Source organism: Anolis carolinensis, chromosome 6 (genome assembly GCF_035594765.1).
Source record: "Anolis carolinensis isolate JA03-04 chromosome 6, rAnoCar3.1.pri, whole genome shotgun sequence".
Classification (NCBI taxonomy): domain Eukaryota; kingdom Metazoa; phylum Chordata; class Lepidosauria; order Squamata; family Dactyloidae; genus Anolis; species Anolis carolinensis.
The window spans coordinates 52,557,166-52,581,397 of NC_085846.1; the positions used below are offsets into that span (position 1 = coordinate 52,557,166).

General features: G+C 39.7%; 1 protein-coding gene across 4 annotated transcripts in view; it reads left to right on the plus strand.

Annotated features, from left to right (window-relative positions):
* Positions 1–24,232, plus strand: part of tpk1 (thiamin pyrophosphokinase 1) — a 379,442-nt gene that overhangs the window by 219,206 nt on the left and 136,004 nt on the right. For all 4 annotated transcript variants that reach the window (XM_062957472.1, XM_062957471.1, XM_062957473.1 and 1 more), the window contains exon 6: positions 12,485–12,580. In XM_062957472.1, coding sequence (XP_062813542.1) covers positions 12,485–12,580 — 96 coding nt within the window. The remainder of the gene's footprint in view (positions 1–12,484; positions 12,581–24,232) is intronic.

The following is a 24,232-nucleotide window of genomic DNA, read 5'->3' on the forward strand; positions in this document are numbered from 1 at the left end:
TCCCACCCAGCGTGCCCTGGCCCCGCCTCCCACGCTGCGTGGGAGGTGGGGCCAGGGCACGCTGGGTGGGAGGCGGGGCCAGGGTTGGCCCCGCCTCCCATGCTATTCGCCCTGGCCCCGCCTCCCACGCAGCGTGGGAGGCGCGGCCAGGGTTGGAAAGAGGGAGGCTTCGCCGCCCGGGGAGGGGAGGAGGGGATCCCTCCTCTCCTCCCCGGGCGGAGAAAGAACGAGGCTTCGCCGCCCGGGGAGGGGAGGAGGGGATCCCTCCTCTCCTCCCCGGGCGGCAAAAGAACGAGGCTTCGCCGCCCGGGGAGGGGAGGAGGGGATCCCTCCTCTCCTCCCCGGGCGGCGAAAAAACGAGGCTTCGCCGCCCGGGGAGGGGAGGAGGGGATCCCCTCCTCCCCTTCCCGGGCGGTGAAAGAACGAGGCTTCGCCACCCGGGGAGGGGAGGAGGGGATCCCTCCTTCCCTTCCCGGGCGGCGAAAGAGAGAGCCACAAGGCCAGGGCGCACTGGTCGGGCGGCGGGGCACCGTCAGAGCGGTGCCCCGCCTCCCACCCAGCCTGACGGCGCCCCCCGGGACCTGCGCCCGAGGCGGCGGCGTCACGTGGCCTCTATGGTGGGGCCGGCCCTGCTGACAGCTTTGCAGCAACTTGCAATTCTGGCCTTCTTCTCCTCCTTCTTCTCTTCTAACTCAAGCAAGGATAATTAGAGGGATAGAATCCTAGAAACGCAAGAGATCCCCTCCCTTAAGAGGCTATCCAGTCCAGACCCATTCTGCTAGGCTGGAAGGCACAAACCTTCCCAAACACAGAACCACCCAGTTCGAGATGAGATTCTGGAGAAAGTTGATCAATATCAGTGTTTAGCAAACTTTGGTTTTCTAGTGTTGCCATTCCTTTATGCTTAATATGGGATTCTAGAGACGCTTAATCTACAGTATATCAGTGTGTTTCCAACTCTGATCTTCCAGGTGTTTTGGATTTCAAACATGATGTTTTGGTACTTAATTTGTAAAACCATAACGTAATTTGACGTTCAATAGGTTTTTCCTTAACCCCTCCTTATTATCCAACATATTCGCTTATGCAACATTCTACCGGTCCATTTATGTCGGATAAGTGAGACTCTACATGAAAATTTTCCAAAACCCTTTTATTCTTGCTAAAAGTGTGTTCAGTTTTAGTTACTGAAGAAATGGAAAGACCTTTGCCATCTTTTTAGATTGAGGTTGGTAGTTAGAAGAAAAACTTGACTCAGACACTGAATCAACAAGATAAGCTTTAACAGAAAGTAAATAAGTATCTGTATAGTCCTACCTTTTGATTTTAATAGGGATGTTTTAGCACATAAGCTGACATGCCATTTCAAGTTAATTTCTGCCCTGCAAGACTTCATGAAACACTCTAATGTTGACTAATAACAGCAATTTATCATGTGAACCTTTCAAAATAATTGGCTTTGCTTCATCAGCGATCACTGATCAGTCTGCATAGCAATACCTTCTGCCACCAAGATGATATACTGTAAGTGCACAGATGTTATTTATGGCACCCCACTCATTCTTCTATTATGGACTGTATTTCATTCTGTACACAACCAACTTGTTTTTAAAATGAACCTTTCTCACAATCTTCAAATCTTACTGGAATTTCTAGCATTAAGTGGGTACTTAAACTATGCTTTAAATCATAAGAATGAGCAAAGTTTTGAATAATTTTGGGATGAATGATCTATAGAAAATATCTGTCAGAACTGAAAACACATTTGAAGACCTATCCCTTCTGGTAGGCCTACCCAGCCAATTTTAATCACTGATTTTAAACTTGCATCTTATGTTAAATCTTTGTAATGTAATATATAATATGTAGAAATAAGTTTTAATATGTATATATTTAGAATGTTTTAGATGATTATGTTTTAGCGATATTGTAACCTGCCTTGAGTGACAAGGAGAGGTGGGTTATTATTATTATTATTATTATTATTATTATTATTATTATTATTATTATCACAAACATAGTATGACACAGCAAATGGGATATAGGCTGGATTTCGTATTACAAAATCACAAGTCGAACACTTCCCAAGTGTTTAGGACTGTATGATGTATTTTTGGATAATGCATGCAGATCCCAGTAAGGTGGCCTTTTGCAGTTGGCAGATCGTAATTTTGTCAATATTTATTGTTTCCAAATGCTGGCTGAGATCTTTTGGAAGGGCACTCAGTGTGCCGATTACCACTAGGACCCCCTGTACAGAGCCTTTGCAGTCCAATGTTGAGGTCTTGATAACGGCTGAGTTTTTCCTGTTGTTTTTCATCAATTTGACTGTCACCTGGTATGGCGACATCAATTATCCAAAAAAATTTCTTTTCCACAACCGTGAGGTCTGGTGTGTTGTGTTCCAAACTTTGTCAGTCTGGATTCGGAAGTCCCACAGTATTTTTGCATGTTCATTTTCCATTACCTTTCCAGGTTTGTGATCGCACCAGTTCTTAACTGCTGGGAGGTGGTACTTGTGGCATAAGTTCCAATGAATCATTTGGGCCACATAGTTGTGCCTCTGTTTGTGCGATTTTCTTACAGCAGCTGAGGATATGATCAATAGTTTCGTCAGCTTCCTTGCACAGTCTGCATTTTGGGTCACTGGCTGATTTTTCGATCTTGGCCTTAATTGTATTTGTTCTGATGGCTTGCTCCTGGGCTGCAAGAATCAGGCCTTCTGTCTCCTTCTTCAGTGTCCCATTTGTGAGCCATAGCCAGGTCTTCTCCTTATCAACCTTTCCTTCAATTTTGTCAAGGAAATGTCCATGCAACGTTTTGTTGTGTCAGCTGTCAGCTCTAGTTTGTAGTGCAGTTTTCTTGTACTGATTTTTTGTCTGCTGTGCTTTGAGGAGTTTCTGATTTTTGACTTCAATCAAAGCAGGTTCTTCCCTTTCCTTTACATATTCTGCCAAGGCATGTTCTTCTTCTCTAACTGCTTGTTTTACTTTTAAAAGTCCTCTGCCACCAGATCTTTTAGGCAGATATAGCTGGGCAAGGTGGATGGATGGTATCCTTGAAGAGACAGGCTTGTCCTTGAAGGAGCTGGGAGTGGTGGCGGTGGACAGGGAGCTCTGGCATGGCTGGTCCATGGGGTCACAAAGAGTCAGAAGCGACTGAACGAATAAACAACAAATGTGAGGAATGAGTCTAGTAATAGTCTCTATATACAGCTTCCGATCTTCATCGTGTTTGTGTTCTTCGTTTCATTATTTTCCTTTGTTCTATATTTGCTTCTTCTCTTCCTGATCTTCAGGTAGTATTCTCTTTTCTAGCTAGTTTAAGTTATCATTTTTCCCCTTCTTATAAATCAAGTAGTCCCTTATCAGTTTCCGATATGATTATCTTTTAGAGGTAGAGTCTTGGCAGTGGGTCCATAAATGACTTTGAAGTCCTATTCTGGATCTTCATGATCTTTCACATTGAGGACATAGATTTCCAGATGGAAAGGATTTGCTTGATGTGTCTTCCTCTTGGCATGTTTCTTCCTTTCACCCTATATTTGTGCCTTTTCAAAACCAGTAACACTATTGTTAACAGCTGATCTCCAGTTATAATGTTAGAGGACCAAGGCATCCAAGTTTTTGGTGTTTATACCACATTTTGGGGGGTTAGATTTGAGCCCATCTTGAAATCTCTGTTATTGTCCATTGACATTCTGTTTTCCATTATTAAGTTGAAAATAAAGTAAATCTTCAGGAGACAGTGATGAGAAATTTGAACAACATGACCCATCCAACAAAATTGATGGCAGAGAATCCTTGTTTCAATGCTGCTGATCTTTGCTTCTTCCAGAATATAGTATAGGTGATACAGGGAGAGGAGGGAGAAGGGTAATATTCTGTGCTATCTAGTGGTAAAGGATAAGGAAACAGGGACACCATCAAGAAATCTAACATTCCTTGAAATTGCTGCTTAAAAATAATGTCTTAAGGAAAATGTGTACAGTTGGTATATATATTATCTTTAAAAGGAAAGAACCATAGTATGCAAAAGTTATAAGGAGGAAATTCCAACTTATGTTCCCAGAAGATGCTTGGAACATGTACAGGTATGGAAGAAGATTCCCCAGTAGCACTGACTTAGTTATTGTCAGCTTCCTGGCCTCAGAAGGAAAGGGGAACTGGTTTCTGGCCTCAGTTAAAGTCTCTGCAAGGTGGTGTGGCAAGGAGACCAGTAACTCCAGCAAACCCTGAAGAGAGACTGTCATGAAAACAGAAGCTACATGACAAGGAATGAACTGTAAGAATCTCATCCCAAAGGCTGCCAGAATTGCCACACATTGTGGTGATTCCGGCAGTGTACATTAGGTTGCATTGAATCCGTTGCCCCACGCTCAACTTACTCAAGTCACCATCCCACAAGGGAAAGCGTCGACTACCCAGCTTCCTCCCCTTGTTCCTGGCAGAATACGTGAAGCTTCCCGTGTTGCCATTGAGGCAGCATGCTTCACTTCACCTTCTCTTTAAGTCCCGCCGGAAGTACCTGTGCGTTGTGTAATGGAAGCAGGCAGGCTCCATGCTTAAAGGGACGGCGAAGTGGAGCATGCCGCCAATTCTATCCCCATCTGATGAGCTTGTAATTATCTCCTTTGGACCTGAGATCCAAAGTGTGAAGAGTCTGAAGGAATATCAAGCAGACTGAGACTTTTTGGGAAGGTCCTGTGAGAAAGTTGAGAGCTGCAATGGACACTTCCAGGGGGCTGAGGACAGACTGCCTCCAGTGAGAAGACCTTACTAAGGTGCCAGAAAACTGCAGCCAATTTGAAATACTCTTTGTGCAGATATCTGATTGGGACTAATTGCTGATGATTTTGCTGACTCCTGGGGGATCTATGGCTATCTCAGTTTAGGCTCCTCTTCCTGTAAACATATAGCAGTAGCTTGCAGTGCCCTATATCCTTAAGATACTAATTGGGCCTGTATTGCAATACTTTTAGTTGACTAAAAAGTAGTTGTTTAAATAAAGTCTTTTGTATACAAGGGGTTCTGGGTGTGTTTCAGAGGTCATGCACACAGGGGTGTTATTTTTTCCCATGGAGAGAATGAATCAAAAGACAACAGGGTACCCTATTTTATAATGCAGAACCTATTTTATTGTCCCAAAGTTTATCAGAATGAGTCATGAAACTATGGGAGAAAAATGTATTCTGATCATGATATCTTACTGTATATTTGTTCATGAATAATCCTTTTTATGTAGTTAAAGGTTTGTTGTTTTGATCTCTCCCAAAAAGGTTAGTTTCATAGTGTTTAATATGCAGGAAAATACAGAGTACAGGTGAAAAGATTAGTAATTATGAATGTTTTACTGTGCAACTCAACTCTGCAGTCCAATATTCATAAAGAAGCATTTTCAAAGATTAGTTTGACACAGTTTCCAATTAATTATTCTCAGGAGATGATGACTTTGTTAACTCAAAAAGCAGTTGTTCTTCAAATGTATTTCTGTGGCTTTGTTTTTTTAATATCATGTCACTAAACATATGGCTGTTCAAATAGTAAGATTAATTTAATATTTTGATTGCGCATTCAGAAACAGACTTTGATGCCAGCCTAGGGTTTTCATTATCTTTATGTAAAAATAAATCTCAAAAGTAACTTAATAAGGCAGCAAGGAAAGACCCTGAGGCTGACCTGCCCCCCCCCCCCCCAAATCCACATTTCTACACTTAACAAATATTAGCAATAATCCAGACACTGGTGAATTTCCTAATGTCATACCACCATGCCATTTTTATTCAGATTAAGAACATATTTGGTAATGTCTAGTAACCCTAAATCACTGGTTTTCAAAGAGAGCCCTTGGGGCATACTGAGGTACAAAGCATATACAGTTCCCTATTCCCCCCCCCCCCCAAGCTTTTTCTCCTCTTTCCTGCTCTTCCTCCTTCCTGGCTCCCTTGTTGCCAAAAGCATTATTTTTATTATCGTAGTCGTCATCATGATTACCATCATCACAAAGGCTGGGTAGCCATCTGTTGGGCATGCTTTGATTGTGTTTTTCCTGTATGGCAGAAGGGGGTTGGACTGGATGGCTCTTGGAGTCTTCCACTGAAATACTATTAACTTTATGTTGGTTAAAAATATTCTTCATTTTAAATATTCTTCTTTCTTTCCCTTTTTTGTTTTTTGCACTGCAAAGAAGATATGTGCAGTGTGCATAGGAATTTGTTCATGTTTGTTGCAGTTAGTTCACACTAACACTCTTGATCCATCTGCCACTAGTCCAGCCTGTCTGTTAAATTATATATATACATTGCATATAATCTATATATATAAAAACGTAGTGTTTGTTTTACTATGGAGTAAACAACAAAACCGCTGAACCCAATCACACCAAATTTGACCACAAAAGACTTAGTCATTCAAAATATGTCTTTCAATCAAAAAAAAAATTAGAAAAGTAGTCCAAATTACAGATGATGAGGAAGAGCCTTTCTCCCCCTAACTGCCAGTTATAAAGGTAGGTTCCGCTGCCTTTAGCCCCCCCCCCCCAACTGCCTTTAGGCCCTGCCCCCTTCGTATCCTAGCAACTCCCTCAGCCAAAATGGCACCCAGGGCACAGGCAGAGTACACTTCGGCCTGATCCACACTGCCTATAAAATACAGATTATCTGATTTGAACTGGAGTACATGGCAGTGTAGACTAAAGGTCCTTCCACACAGCTATATTACTCATTTATATTATCTGCTTTGAACTGGATTATCTTGAGTCCACACTGCTATATAATCCACTTCAGTGTGTATTTTATTCAGATATGTAGAAGGGGCCTCATATAATCCACTTCTAAGCAGATAAGATTATAACTATAGTATGAAATAATTACTGTGGTATAATAATACAGAACAATATAAAACCTGGACAGTAAATAAAGAGCAACATTCTGAAAGCAAGGAAATTGAGAATTCCAGAAAGGAAACAATCAGGGCCAGCTAACACTTCCCAACAAAGGATTCCCCCCAGGCAGGAAGCAGCCAGACTTTGAAGCTGCAAGGCCATTAAATGCTAATCAAGGTGCCTAATTGCAGCATTCATACCTGCCACACCAAAACTATTAATTGCTATTCAAACTGGCCAACCAAGTATTACGCAAGGTAGAAAGTGGCCAGGCTTGCAAGCAGCAAGGCTACTCAGTGCTTTTCCCGGGGCTGTGGCGCAGACGGGAGAGCAATGAGTCACTGACCAGGAGGTCATAAGTTTGAGGCCCGCTCGGAGCTATGTTTGTTTGTCTTTGTCCTGTGTTAAAAAGGCATTGAATGTTTGCCTAATATGTGTAATGTGATCCGCCCTGAGTCCCCTTCAGGGTGAGAAGGGCGGAATATAAATGATGTAAATAAATAAATAAATAAATTTTTAACCTGACCAACCAAGATTTCCCCTAGGTGAAAAATCCCCAGGCTTTGAAGCCACGAGGCTACTCCGTCCCATTCAACCTGGCCTAGCAAGGATGCCCTATGTAGAAAGCAGCCAGGCTTTTAAGCTGCAATACTATTCAGTGCAATTCAATCTGGCCAAACAGTGATTCCCCTACAAAGAAAGTAGCCAGGCTTCAAAGCGACTCTTTGATTGAGGGTGCTACTCCAGATATTCCAGAAAACGGCCAGGCTTTGAGGCGACAAGGCTATTCACTGCTATTCCACCTGGCCAACAAATGATTACCATAAATCACAGCAACGTGTGGCCGTGCAATGCTAGTATAATATAAAAACATTTCTTGGGGCTCCATGAGAAACTTTTCCTTCAAAAAGGCCTCAGTGGCTGAAATAATTGAAGAACGAATCCCTCCCCTAAATCATTATTAAGAAACCACTGAGAAGTTAAAAATTCAGTAAGGAAATCTGAGCAATCCCATGAAAGATTTTTACAAGGCATGAATTTCACTTCGACATCTACAGATCATATGCATTTATAATTCAAAGCACTATAATTCAATGCCTTTGTGTTCTGTTATGTCATGCACAAATAATTCTATGTGGAATGTCAGATCTGTCCCACTCCTGAAATTCCTTACTTGTTTTTTTTTCTTTAAAAGATCTTTGTGATTGACTTCATCATTCAAGAAACAGATCAATAATTCCAAATATATATTTTAAAATGTTAACTGTCAACTCAAGACAGGTCAAACATAATCCAAAAACACAATCCAGAGTAAATTCCAAGAGAGAAGGCATGAACTTGGTAAACTGGAACCAGGAAAGAATACACTTTGATTCAAAGAGCGTAACTTGGCATGACAAGAACCATGAAGCAAAATCCATATAGGAAACTTAGAGCATGAACGGGCATGACTGATTTAAAGCACCAACTTTGACCCCATTGAAGTAACAAGCTTTTCCCTTTGCCTTATTAAATCTCCACCCCCGAGAAAAACACAGAAGATGAACTGACCGACAAAGAAGCTGGGAACTCTCTCTCTGTTTACAAAAGTGTCACCTCCTATCTGCCAGCTCATTAACCTCTCCAGCTGCATCTGTATGTGAAGAATCTCTCTCAGGAATTCGGCCTTGAGGCTCCGGTCTCTGTTCTACAGAAACCTCTGCCTTTAAGGGAATCCTGTTAAGACCATCATCCCTATTGCAATCAAACACAGTCCCAGAATCAGGCACAGGCCCAGGCCCCTAAACCTCATTGACATCCGGCACTAACACAGGTAACACAGGTTGAACTACAACAGAAACAGCAAAAAAAATCAGACACAATAGAAACACGGGATGGGAATGATGTGCACTTACATGCACGTGTGCATGGATGTGAGAGTGATGCACCTGGCTTTGCTCCTTTTTGGTTCTTGCAACTGCTCTGCCTGCATGGGGGAGGAGCTGGGTGGGGCAACCCTAACGTTCAGTTACACAATCCTCTTTGAGATTAAGATCAGCAGTTTAAGAATCTTGTACTAGTCAATGGCCATGAAAAATCCATTTTAAAATATTCCAGATATACAAAATATACAAACTGCAGCAAAACCACACAGATGATATAACAAAAAATATTTTAAAAATTGGAATTTCTAAATTACAGAAAAAAACAATCAAGACTTGAAATAATGTTTTTTTTTTCCTTATCTTTTTTCATCCAAGGGCTGCTTTTTGTGTTACATAGCCATTGATCTTTCAAATAAATTTGAACCAATTCTAAAAAAAAAAAAAAAATAGCTCCCTTTCTATTATCCCAAATGCAGATCTGGTCCTCGTCACACTTTATCTGGATAAGAGCACCATTTGGCAGATAACACAGGTTTGAAAAGGTGTCTAGAGTATTAGGACTATAAAACAGACAGACATCTTAAGCAAGAAATAGGAATGTATTTATATATTTCTGTATGGAAATTACAAAGTGTACCATAGCCCATCATAGCTACATCACTAATTAGTAGATCAGATTTCTTGGCACATGCATGCTTGGCAGGCCACATAAATGCATCCCATAATGCTTCTTCATAATTTCTATTTCATTAACATCATAACCCTATATTAAGAGGTGTGTGTTTTACAAGGGTAATGACTATAAATGTACAAAAGTTCAGAAAGTTAACTGTGACCTTATTTGTGCCTGTTGGATTCTGTCTAAAGCTAATGTTATCGTGTCTGTACATTCTATCCCATCTCTGCCAGACTAGACACAACACAGAGACATAGCATATTCTTTCATTATGGGACATATGAGAGAGAGCATGGGGGCTGGAAAGGTAATCCAACCTTAACACTCCTAACCATTTGATACTAGTCCCTACTAAGCATTAAAATATGCAGATAAAAATAAAAGCTTTCTGGAATTTCTAATGTATTTACGCACAGAATTGCTGAAATTTACTTTGAGAATCATTACACAAACCCGCCCATCCTCCCCTCTGGCAAACCTCCCCCTTTCTCGCTAACTTTGCAGCGTAGGAACTAGGGAGCACGCACCCGGGCTGCCTTTTCTGCCCTGCAGGGAGGGGGGCAATTACTGCCAAAATTTGAAAGATTCAGCTAGAAGATTTTCTGTTGGAGCCTGCACTGGCGCAGATATTCTCCACTAGTGTGAATTCACAGAGTACCACTTGAAGAAACATGGTTACACGTTGGCTTTTTAGCTGCTGCAGCACACTTGTTTGTTCATGTTCAACTTGTTGTCCACAAAGACTCCAAGATCTTTCTCACATGGACTGTTTTCAAGTCAGGCATCACCCATCCTGTGTCTTTACATTTCATTTGTTTCTGCCTAAGTGTAGTATCTTACATTTGTCCATGTTAAAATTCATTTTGCTAATTTTGGCCCAGCAGTCTAATCTGTTAAGGTCATTTTGAATTCTGATCTTGTCCTCTAGAGTATTAGCGATCCCTCCTAATTTGGTGCCATCTGCAAACTAAGTATGCCCTGTAAACCTTCCTCCAAGTCATTAATATAGTTGTTGAACAGTACCGGGCCCAGGACCAAACCCTGCAGCACTCCACTAGTCATTTCTTTCCAGGATGAAGTGAAAGCCTTTGGGTTCGATCACTTAACCAATTACAGATCCACCTAATAGTAGCATTGCCTATCCACATTTGACAACTTTGCTTTAAATGTAACCTTGACACCTATAACCAAGTGTAGTCTAAGGAGACTTGCATTTTAAAAAACACTGAAAACAAACTAATCAAACTATAGAAAAAATATGTTTTTTAACTATCCCTTTCATTTTGTAGTCCATGGCAATATAGGTAAAGACTTGGCCTCAGCACAATGCTGAGCTTTAAATGTTTCACAAATGACAAAAATTGTTGTTTATCCATTCAGTCACTTCTGACTCGTTGCGACCTCATGGACCAGCCCACACCAGAGCTTCCTGTTGGCCATTGCCACCCCCAGCTCCTTCAAGGTCAAGCCAGTCACTTCAAGGATACCATCCATCCATCTTGTCCTTGGTTGGCCCCTCTTCCTTTTTCCTTCCATTTTCCCCAGCATCATGATCTTTTCCAAGCTTTCCTGTCTTCTCATTATGTGGCCAAAGTACTTCATCTTTGCCTCTAATATCCTTCACTCCAGTGAGAAGCCAGGCATTATTTCCTGGAGTATGGACTGGTTGGATCTTCTTGTGGTCCAAGGGACTCTCAGAATTTTCATCCAACACCACAGTTCAAAAGCATCTATCTTCCTTCGCTCAGCCTTCCTTATGGTCCAACTCTCACATCCATAGGTTACTATGGGGAATACCATTGCTTTAACTACGTGGACCTTCATTGCCAAAAATACATAGGTACAAAACCAGCATATAACATCTTTGAGGAAAGGCTAGATCAGAATTTTTTTCTGATCATGAATAGGGGTGAATATAAAAACAATGTTTTATTGCACAATAGCTGCACCCTTTTTCGGTTTAAAAATAGGAATAAAAAGTGCAAGTACAGTAGAGTCTCACTTATCCAACACTTGCTTATCCAGCGTTCTGGATTATCTAACGCATTTTTGTAGTCAATGTTTTCAATATATCATGATATTTTGGTGCTAAATTCGTAAATACAGTAATTACAACATAACCTTACTGCGTATTGAACTACCTTTTCTATCGAATTTGTCGTATAACATGATGTTTTGGTGCTTAATTTGTAAAATCATACCCTAATTTGATGTTTAATAGGCTTTTCCTTAATCTCTCCTTATTATCCAACATATTCGCTTATCCAACGTTCTGCCGGCCCGTTTACGTTGGATAAGTGAGACTCTACTGTATAATGCAATGAAATATGGTATTTTAAAAAGAAGAAGAACAGGGAGCAGTGAGTAACTTCCAACTCTCCAGTGAATGGTTATGGATACTAAAACATCTTATTTTATCTATATTAACTGTAAGATTTGCAGTAAATGTATATAATGTATATGTTATTCCAACCTACTATTCTTGAAATCCTAAAATTAATATTCCATTAAGCTTATCCATATCTATATCTTTACAAGCCAGTACAACATACCTCAAGTTAATGATACATTCAGAACTTTTAAACTTCTCATAAACTTATCTTATTATTGTATTTAATCTTTAATCTTGCCCTGCCATCTCTTAATTATTCAATCTTCTTGCTGAATAAAGAAAAATAGACCAAAAAAAGGCTTTACTAGCAAAGTACCTATGTCTTTTAAAGCTTCAGCATCCCAGTTTCATACATTATGCATTACAGTCTCAAAACTTCAATTCTCAAAAAATCTGGTAACACTGCATGTTTATCTAAATCATGCCACATGTAGCCCATCAACCATTTCTAATTACTGTTATCTTACATTTTGTTTCCTCCCAAATTTTACTTTTATATGCAATTGACACAACTAGTCCAACGTACATAGTCCTTCAGATCTGGACTTTTTCTGATTATTCTTTGTTCTTCTTGAGAATATTTTCTCATTTGAATTGTGCTTAATCCGAAGTGATGGGATAATTGATGTTGACCTTCTCTTTTCATTGTTTAATTTTTTTTCCTCATAGGGGTGTGAGCTCATAGAGACTCCAGATCAAGATTTAACAGACTTCACCAAATGTCTTGAGGTACTCCTGAAGAGGATAGAAAAGAAAGCCTTGAAGGTATGCCTAACAACTTTTTCACTACATGTTTGTTCTCCCACTGGTATTGTTTTAAAGTTTGCAGAGACTGAAAAAGTCTATCAGAGTGTCTTTTGTGTTTTTGTTTTGCATTGTGATCTATATTCTGCTAAATAAAATTCAGTCATATGACTAGTGGCTTGTGACAGAAGATTGAGCAAGCATTTTCTTCCAAAACCATGGCTCAAACTATCTTGTAATGAATCTTGGAGGCTGCTGCAAAGTAACATTATGTAACAAAATTTGAAAAAATAAATTCTGTGTCTGGTTTGAAAGTGCTATTTCCTGTTTATTTGTGTAGTACAGTAGAGTCTCACTTATCCAATGTTCTGGATTATCCAACGCATTTTATAGTCAATGTTTTCAATGCATTGTGATTTTTGGTGCTAAATTCGTAAATACAGTAATTACTACATAGCATTAATGTGTAATGAACTACTTTTTCTGTCTAATTTGTTGTATAACATGATGTTTTGGTGCTTAATTTATAAAATCATAACCTATTTTGATGTTTAATAGGCTTTTTCTTAATCTCTCCTTATTATCCAACATATTCGCTTATCCAACGTTCTGCCGGCCCGTTTATGTTGGATAAGTGAGACTCTACTGTACTTACTTTGAAACTACAGTAGAGTCTTGCTTATCCATCATAAACTGGTGAGCAGAATGATGGATAAGCGAAACTTACAGATAACAGGGTGGGTGCTCGCTCGCTAACCCTCCCTCGATCATTTACCAGGCTGGGTCCCAGAAGCGGTGACGGCAGCACCGGGACCTGGCGGGGTGAGTGAGTAAGTGAGAGAGCGAGCAAGCGAGGGAGGGCCTTTGCCACCCTCCTTCGCTTGCCTGCCTCTGTCCCTCAGCTCCTTCACCACACCGGGTCCCGGCAACACCGGGGCCTGGCCTGGTGAAGGAGTGAGCAAGTGAGCGAGCGAGGGAGGGCCTTTGCCGCCCTCCTTTACTCACCCACCTCTATCCCTCAGCTCCTTCACCACGCTGGGTCCCGGCAACACTGGGTCCCAGTGGGGTGAGTGAGTGAGAGAGAGCGAGAGAGGTAAGGCATTTTCCTCAGATAATACAGAGTGTTGGATAAGCAGAAGTCAGATAAGCGGGACTCTACTGTAGTTGTTATACTCCAGCAACTTTGTTTTTGTGGCTGCCACAAACTATGTTAAATTGATTGAGACTCTATGTGATATTCATTGAAGATATTCAAGGACTGGGCTAATTTACAAAAAAGGAACATTTTGACACTAGAGGGTACAGATTTGAGAAGAGGCTGGCATGCGTACATTTGGTATGACAAAAAAAAAGAATAGGAAAGGACTTTACAAATCATTACGTAAGAGCAGGATTAATAACAATCTGGAAAAGATATAAGGAGAGATTTTATAGAAACACACCACTCTGGGTATCACTATATGGAAGCCCTCCAAAGAAGGGAGTTAGAATGGCAAATATGGCCAACTTACGGAGACATGCTAAAGAAAGAAGGAGGAAAAATAGATCTCAAAGAGGAAAATGAAATTAAACAAAAATTTAGCAACTTCTCATGGCTTCATTACAGACAAACCAAATAACTTTTTAAGAAAGACAAATAAAGAGGCTTTGCAGAAAGAGATTCCTTTTGGGACAATATAATGAAATCTGGAAACAAAACAATCACAAAAATGTACAAGAAATATTAGAATGGATTATGGAACCAGAATAGATTAAAGAGTGTATGACTAAATGGGCGGCAAATATTGGTCACCCAATAAAATTAGAGAAATGGGGAAAATCTGGAATCAATAAATTAAGTATACTTACACATTCAATTTAAGAGAAAACTGGCTTAAAATGATATACAGATGGCATATCATGCCACAAAAAATTCAAAATGTTACAAAAACGCCTCAATTAAATGTTGGAAATGCGAGCAACAAATAGGTACTTTTTCCATACATGGTGGACCTGTTCAACAATTTTGGAAAGACATACATGGAGACATACAAAAAATCTTAAAGTTTAATATTCAAAAGGAGCCAGAATACTTTCTGCTAGGAAATACATACATAATTAATACATAAGTGAAATACATACATAATTAATGGGGCTGTTCCTGTTCTTGGAAATCAGTTGATGTGTGCTATAAAACTCCAAGATTTGATTTATTTACTTCCACACTCTCTGTAAATAATGTCTGGGGAGAGGTCCTGGACAATTTGTGTATCATTGCCTGCATTCCTCCTCTTTGCAGCACACAGAGCTTTTAATTCAATTTCATTTGCTCTTTTGCCCCACTTGATTAAAACTAGTCATTTCCTTGAAAGACAGGAATATCTCACTCATTTCATTCCTGATCCCATTTGTGGGAAGTTATACTGTTTGGCCTCCTCTATTGTTCAGATTGATGAGCACATCTGCTTTCATACAGCCTGTTTCTTTACCTGCTCTTTTGGTAAAATTCCAAAGTTGTGTTTTACAGTCCTTCATGTTTAAGATGTGTCTTAAATAAGTGGAATTATAAGGAAGAAAAATAACTTCATAAACCTGCTTCCACGTGCAGCAGGACTTGCACATGTATATTGTACTGTCACTGAACTAGTAACTTTTTACAAGTACTGTATAAACGCAATGAATCCTGTCATATGTGAAGCACATTTGAACTTCAAGTGTAGCAGATAGAAATAAATTTGCCAAAACCCTGCTGCCTTTTGGAGTATGCATCCTATGAATGTATCATAAAGAGCTCTCCCCAAAGATTTATAAAAGCGCACTATTAAAATGAGAATAATAGAAGCTACATAATCTACTCCTGCATTTCAACAATATACCTTTCAATAATACTTTGAAATCTTTACATGCTTTGATCCTGCTGTCATTTTGCTAATAATGCAGTACACTTTTAGATACAGTGATGGATATTGCACTCCACAAATCTCTGGGCTTTGAAGCTTAACATGACTAACAGTAACAGCATGAGGAAGAGGGGGAAGGCATCTCTTTTGAAGGCAGAAATTACTCTGAATGCAGGGCACAATACACAGTGTAACAATTATACCATCACATTTCTGCATAGAGTGGCAGGTGGGGTAGCAGTTTTGAACTTTGTATAAATATGCCACTTTTCTAAAGATACAACTATTGAATGGACAAGTTTGCTCTAAACAGAAGTGTGGCTTATTTGTTGTTTGATGGTTCTGCGGGGGTGATTGTTCCAGAAAATAGCATATATCAAATGAGATGGTTTTTTTTTAATCTCCTGTAACTTTTTGACCTTTTTATTTTAGACATAAGAGTATTAAAAGAGGTTTGTTACTGTTCTGGTTTACTTAAAATATTACTGCTTGGGTTTGAAATGTAAGGCTAGATTAAGTACCAATTTATGTTGGAAGTCCTCCAAAAGCAAACACTAGCAATTTCTTTTGAATCACATGTATGGTGCAATAAAGCTATTTTAAAAGAGGTATATTGTCAAGAGAGAAAGACCAAGGCACCTCGATGTCACTTTTAACTGCCATGGTGGCCCGGCTGCTGCAGAGGCCAGGCCAGGCTGTGGAAGCAGGAAGGCCACGCCTGGGTGGAGGTGCCTCAATGGTGCCCCCTAGGAGATGGCGCCTACAGCAACCACCTACTTTGCCTAATGGTTGAACCGCCTCTGAGCTTTTCTGAACCCACTGAAATCTCGGAACTATTTCCAAAGTCAGCTCCATGTAGAACACATTACAATACTCTATATTGCAGTAACCAACAAGATCTAACCTCTAAGAAAAGCACTACTGGGACACAAGGGAGGAAGACTTATAAAAATAATTGGTTGCTGTTATAGTTGGCAGGCAGACCTAGAAAACATGTGTTGTTATCATGGTGTTCAGCGTTTGCTGTTTATGCCATTCCTTCTGTTTCCGTTGTTCAAAGATGAGAGCTGGCGATTGTGTAGGAGGTAGTGGCCATGTTGGGGGAATCATAAGGGCCCGGGCTGTGGCGCAGGCTGGTGAGCAGCCAGCTGCAACAAATCACTCTGACCAAGAAGTCATGAGTCCGAGGCCAGCTCGGAGCCTGCGTTTGTCTCTGTCTTTGTTCTATGTTAAGGCATTGAATGTTTGCCATATATGTGTAATGTGATCCGCCCTGAGTCCCCTTGGGGTGAGAAGGGCGGAATATAAATACTGTAAATAAATAAATAAATGTATAACAATCGTTGAACCCTGGATATCAAGGCTCAGGGTTGAGTCCAGGATTACACTCAAATCGTGATCCTGAGATTTCAGGGAGATTGTAACTGTTTCCAACAAAGGTGGCAAACACTGATTGCCAAAAAACAAACAAATCAAATCAAAACCAATGAATAAATACAACCTCAGTATAACTTATAATAACAAACCAAAAACAACCAAAAGTTAAATCGTATATACAATGTGCACACATACAATTAAATTTGAGCCCCGCTCCCCCAACAATTGGAGGGACCTTGAACCAGCCCTCCACTTCCAAAGTCTGGGGACCCCGATCTAGCTAATCTGTTTAATCCAGAAATCCCTGATGTTAGAAGGCCATTATATGCTCTAGAGCCCAATAAGGAAATATTGAAGAGTGGTTGAGGTAACATCTATTCTAGAACCAAAAAAGTGTGCTCTCTTTCTTACTCACTACTTACTTGCTTTGGAAAAGCCAGCACTAAACCCATCAAGCAGGAATTATCATACATTTGAGTACACAATTACAGACAATCTCATGTTTCTTATAGGAATGTTGATTCTCATTATGTCTATACTTGGTTTGGAAAACAATGTTTCTGCAGTAGGGATTTAAATTGGTAACTAATTTCATTCGTAAAGGAATTAATAAACAATTTTAGCATTTTTCCTCTCACTGTGAGAGTCTTTAAAAATTGCACAGTGTTTGAAGACCGTTCATAACTTGGGACATTTCTGAACATAATTTACATGTGGTTGTTTTAGCAAAGAAAAAATGTTCTGCTTTCTCAACACGTATGTAAATCTTGTGCAAAATAAGACAAAATTGCAAATGTTCTTGTCAGTCAAGATTCTCCACATTTTCCCATTATTTAAATATATATATAAATTATTTCCACACTTATTTTGTTTCATTATGTGTATGTTATGTCAATTCAAGGAAAGAAATTAACATTGATATTTATGCCAATTTTATAATAACTACTCTAAAACTTAGGGCTAGCTCAATGAAAAATGTGTTTACATATACTGTTTTAAGAGTTAGTGCTGGACTGGCCTTCAGTCCATCTTCTCTATTAATTGTGCTTTCATGCTCATATTTCTTTCATGCCCTATCTTATCTGTTTTCTGTGTGGTTTCTATGAGTGTATATTTGTTTGAAATCATAGTCTCTTTCTTTGGTGGACAGGTGAGCAATAGGATATTCAAAAATACATAAAACTCTTCCATTTTCTCCCAGCCTCAAAATTGGAATAAGTTGGGAGAATGAAATCTTAGATGGAATTTTTTACCTTTGTTCTGGCAAAGATTTCAGACTAGTAATATAAATTTAAATTTCACCTTAGAATTAAATTTAATAAATGCTCCTTTGATGGCACACCGGGGTTAAAAGGAAAACTATAGTGTCTGGCTATACCCGGTGGCTATCGGTATACCCTCTGATGTACTTCAGTTCTTTAAAATAAGGACTCTTGAGGCAGGATAAAGTTAACCAAATAAGTTTACTGGAAACAAAAGGCAAAGTTAACTTCAGTCAGGGTTCTTGAAAGGCGAATCAAAATAATATATTACAAAGATGAAGTTGGTTGGTTGAACTTAGTTACACTGGTAACAAAAACTTGATTATATTCATATAATATGAGATAAAATGAGGTAAGTCACTTGGCTATAGATATAATACAGAACTAAGATGGTAAAGCACAGAACTATGGTGAAGTACACTAAGCTATATTGATAAAAGTACTATTTTAGTGATAAAATACTGGACTTTGCTATGGTAAATTCTGGACTATGGTGACTATACGGTAAGGTACTCTAAGCTATGTTAGCTATACGTGCTAAAGATGCCTGTCTGGATTGCCAAGACCAAGAAACCCAGACAATTTCTGGCCTTCTTCTCTAAAACTCTGACACAGAATAAAAAGAAGGGGAAAGCCTTTCAGGCAAACTCTGAGGCAAAAAGGCTAAACCAACTGAGCCAAGCTCCACCCCTAAAACTAAGTACAATTGGAAAAGTCCACACCAAAGGGAGAACTAAACAAGGAAATGAAGCAGAGGAGGGAAAAAGCTAGTCCAAAACATCACATCCCCCTTTAAACATTAACATAAATATGTTAGAGAAGGCTTCCTTCGTTCACTTTATAGTATAAAGATAACATAGTGGCATTTTTTCATGAGCTATTTTATGTCTTTCCACTGTACTCTACAGCATCATTTTTTTCAGATCAGAGGCTTTCATTATTTGGTCAAGACAGCACAGAAATGTTATGGATAAAAGAAATTGTTATTTCCATTAAATTCCACCCTGGGAGCAACTGGTTTTTCTTTCTGTCTCTGTCTCTCTCGCCTTAACATTTGTGCTGGATTTGACTGTAGTTCCTTTCATTCCTATTTTAAAACCTACAAAGGCCCAATTGTCCTAAAGGTTGACAAGATCTTTATGGTGTGTTCCTTTACAGACAAAAGCAAGGTTGATCTAAATTTAGAGCTTTGGAACGTATGTTTAGTGCTCTGACATTACACAAATTGTTCAGGCTATTTCAAGTTACAGATAAATTTCCACGCAGATAGCCTAAGAACCATTAGAATGCTAAAACAGCAAGAGCCTTAGAAAATAAAGCAGCCAGCAAATGTAGAAAGAACTATGACAAAAGGTAGAATGTCTTTCTCACATTATGTTCCTCTAAGGGCTTCCCACATTAGTTGGTCTCATATATCCTTACTGGTTCTCTCACACATTCACATGAATACACATGCTGCTCATATTCGATAATAATAATAACAATAATAACAACAACAATAATAATAATAATACAGTAGAGTCCTGCTTATCCGACTTCCGCTCATCCAACACACCGTATTATCTGACGCCCGGGGCCGTCCTCGCTCGCTCACTCACACGCCCTTTGCCGTTTTCCCTTGCTCCACCTTTGCCGTTTTCCCTTGCTCGCTCATTCACCAGGCTGGGTCCTGGTTCTGCTGTCACTGCCGGAACCTGACCTGGTGAGTGAGCGAGGGAGGGAGGGCCTTTGAAGGTTACAGTAACAATTGGAGCTGCACATACTAAAAAGAATTATTTCCCTACAATGAAAAGCAGTTTTTCCCTATTTTGGAAAAGGTACTAGGAGAGAAGTCATTTTCACATGTCACAGACACAGGTTCGCAGTCTGGGTGTTCTCCTGGAGTCATTGCTGAGCCTGGAGCCCCAGGTCTCAGCGGTGGCCAGGGGAGCATTCGCACAACTAAGACTTGTGCGCCAGCTGCGCCCATTCCTTGGGAAGTCTGACTTGGCCACGGTGGTCCACGCTCTGGTTACATCCCGCTTGAATTACTGCAATGCGCTCTACGTGGGGCTGCCTTTGAAAACGGCCTGGAAGCTACAACTATACAATGGGTGGCAGCCAGATTAATAACTGGGGTGGCTTACAGGGAGCGTACTACTCCCATGTTAAGCCAGCTCCACTGGCTGCCGATATGCTACCGAACCCAATTCAAAGTGCTGGTCTTAGCCTACAAAGCCCTAAACGGTTCTGGTCCAACTTACCTGTCCGAACGTATCTCCTCCTATGAACCTACGATAACATTAAGATCATCTGGGGAGGCCCTGCTCTCGATCCCGCCCACCTCTCAAGCGCGGCTGGTGGGGACGAGAGACAGGGCCTTCTCGGTGGTGGCTCCACGGCTGTGGAACTCTCTCCCCAGTGACATCTGGCAGGCTCCATCCCTTCTGGGGTTCAGAAAGAAACTGAAGACCTGGCTATGCGAGCAAGCATTTAACGAATAAGTTTCGTTGGCTTCGACGCGGTCTGGATTAAGGTTTTTGTACAAGGTCTGGCAGATGAATGGCACAAACATTTTGCACTGTTTTTAATTTTGTTTACTGTATATTATGATGTTATTTAAATGTTTTGGTTGTTTTAATGTTATTTATTGTATATTGATGTATTGGCATTAATTGCCATTGTTGTAAGCCGCCCTGAGTCCCCTCGGGTGAGAAGGGTGGGGTAGAAATGATATAAATAAATAAATAAATAAATAAATAAATGGTATATCAGTGAAGCGCAAAGCTCCTCTCACAAATCTGTTTCTGGGCAGGTATATATGCGGGGGTGGGGGGAGCACTCTGTATCCAAGTATTTAGGTGCCCAATGCCCGGTTTTTTGAGCTTTGAGTGCCATCAGACTGGAAGTGAATTGGTAGTCATAATTGATGGTGAACTTTGGGTACATGACATTTCATAATACCTTTTTTAAAAGCAAGAAAACAGTTGTGACACACCACTCCATATTTCCTTGTTTGAAGTCACACCCATGTTCCATGTATGCCCATGTGGGGTTTTTTGGTTTTGTTTGTTTCCTTTGTTCTCTATTGTGTGATTTGAGCAAATTCTGTCACAGCGAGAGAGAATGAGTTCACTGGGCTGGAGTTATGGCATTCTGGCAGCTCTCTGATTTTCAGTTAATGACTGGCTTTAATGTTTGCCATGGAATTCAAAGTCATAGTTTTGCTGCATTTGCCCATTCAGTTTATTCCACTGCTGGTATTGTGCTACCCAGAGAAATAGTGCACTATTGCTCCTTAAACATATTTTAAAGGTGGTACTGGAAGATGGAGAGAGAAAAAAGAGAAAGATCTGAGTGGTTTACTTGTTAACCTTTTTCAGCTATAACCCCAACTTGCTGTATCTTCCTTCCCTAACCACCAGTGATAGCTTGAGGTTCCCTCTCTAAGGAAATCCTAGCAAGTAATGATAAAATGATATGCAAAGTACATCGGCTGGCCAATCAATATTATTGTGAATATGAATAATACGTTCATACAGAAATAATAGCTAAACAGTAGTGGGGCAGGAGATAATTAATGAACTGTTTCCAGTCAAAAAGAAGTGCTTCCCTAATGATCATCCAATGGAAGACCCCAGTATCATGCTATAGGTCCTAGCCAAAGACAGAATTCAACAAGCTCGATTGAAGTACAGTGTTCCCTCCCTTATCGCTGGGATTAGGTTCCAGGACCACCCGCAATAAGTGAAAATCCGCGAAGTAGGGACACTATATTTATTTTAGTATTTATACATTATTTTAGTAGTTATGCACTATTTTAAGTCTTTATCAAGCCATTGTGTGTTAATAAATCACCTCCTTCTCCTCCTGTTGCCACTTGGGCTCCTTTTCTCTCCCTTTGGCTTCTCCTTGCCTTCCTTAGGCTGTAAATTTAATTTTTTTATGATTTATAATAGTCTTTTAGAGTTTATTGAAAAACCGTGAAACAGCGAATCCACAAAAAGTGAACCGCGAAGTAGAGAGGGAACACTGTATAACAGTTGAATACCTATTTTTAAGAAAGAGTTGATATTATACATTTTAAAGCCAAATTTGTGAGGGTTAAATTGTTCTTCAGTCTTGAATGTCATTGCAAGCTATGTAGTTTATAAAAAAATAACACAGCTAACTGCTCTGTTTGACACTGTAGCCTAACAAATCCTCCCATCGTACTATAAAATTGGTTCAGGTTAGAAAAATACCATCATAAAAATGGAAGTAAAGAGACATGAAAAGGGGAGAACAATCCTCTGTGAAGGCATCAAGTGACCTGGAAAAATTTCATGTAAAAATTAATGGAATTGGTGAGGTGACAATGAAATTGATTGAAGGATATCACCTTGGATAACATGACAAAGTAACACCTATCTTCCTGAAAGCTTTTTTTCCCAGAGGAGAAAAGAGTTGTAAGCTATTGTGTGCCTTGCTCTGATTATGCACACCAGTTTGCTAGAAAACCAAAGGCTAAGAGCTTTGCTGTAGGTCTTCTAGACTCACAGCCAAGACAGAGAGCAATAAAAAAGCAATTTTCTCTGGAATGTTTGGGATATTGAGGAAATCATTAAAGTTAAATTGTCTTGGTGAAAGAATGGGACATTGCTGTAGTGGGAACAGGTGACTTCAAAATCACCATTTATTCATCTGCTTGTTTGAAGAGTTTGATTACACAGAGAATATTTAGCCTCTGGAGAATATATTTACAAACATGAATAAATGCTACACCATCTTGAAAAGATCAGAAAGAGAGGCAAGGCAACAGAGTAAGAGCTTTTATCAGTTGTTATATTAGTGTCATGTAAGGACACCCACATGAGAACATCCATAAAACGACTACAAATATTAGTAAAATGCTGAAGAAATATTAAATATCAAAAATTAATGAATGAAGAATACTACAGGCAGTCCCTAAGTTACAAACAAGATGGGTTCTGTAGGTTAGTTCTTAAGTTGAATTTGTATGTAAGTCAGAACAGGTACATTTTTTAAATGTAACTGCAGCCATATGCATGCTTTAGATAGGATAGGGAAATAATAATAATAATAAGTTTATTTATATCCCGCCTCCATCTCCCCCGAAGGGGACTCGGGGCGGCTCACAGCAAAATCAGATACAAAACAATGATAAAATAAAATAAAGTATTAAAACCCCCATGGTGTTTGTTTTGCTGTCTGTGCACCTCACTCTCCATCCCTGTGATAATTGGATTTTGAAAAATGTGTCTTGTGGAAACAAGAATTGGTGAGAAAGCTCCAGTGGAGACACTTTTTCCCCATGATAACTCTTTCAGGAGTGAATTTCCCTTCCTAGAGGTAGATTTCAAACCAAGAACAGAAAACTTTTCAAATTTTGTTACATAGTGTAACAATGTCTTTTCACATACACACACTTCTTTTAAACATCCTTGTCTGTTTCTCATTTTATATATCAGCACATATTTCTGTCATGGTAGGATTAATACCTTCTTCATTAAACTATCCAAACAAGAGAATGAGAAATGTCTACTGCACCAATTAGCTAAGATGCATGTTGTTTTTGCAAGCTTATAAACTGTTCAAAACTAATTATCCCTTCCATAATCCTCAATAGGAAACAGAACTAAAAGCTGTGTTACGTATTATCAGCTTTTGTTCCCTGTGATTATGGCTTGTTACAGATGAACCCCTCTGGTTCTCTGATGGGCACTAGATTATGACCAACAAAATGTTCATAATTGTGAGAAGTTGATACGAGTTGAATGAAAAGTAATGCCTCCACCTTCGTTACTTGGGTTTGAATAGGAATATTTTAATAAATCCAACGCAGAAATAATCCTTAGAATGTGTTCTTTAACTACCACTATTCACTTTCCCACATAATCACCAGACAATTGGATACATTTCTGCCAACAATGAACAAGTTTACTGAAGCTGTCACGGAAGAAGTCGACACTCAGTTTCCGCAACCAGCGTCTCACAGTACCCATCGTGCACAGATTTTCCAATAGCCAAGGAAAGCAATAATGTGACCCAAACATTGTTGTGAAATTCCGAATATGCTTGAAATTTCTCTCTGAGTGATACGACGATCATCCTGAATCAATCTGTCAACCTTTTGCTTGTGAAACTCAGTGGTTGCTGTCACAGGACTTCCGACT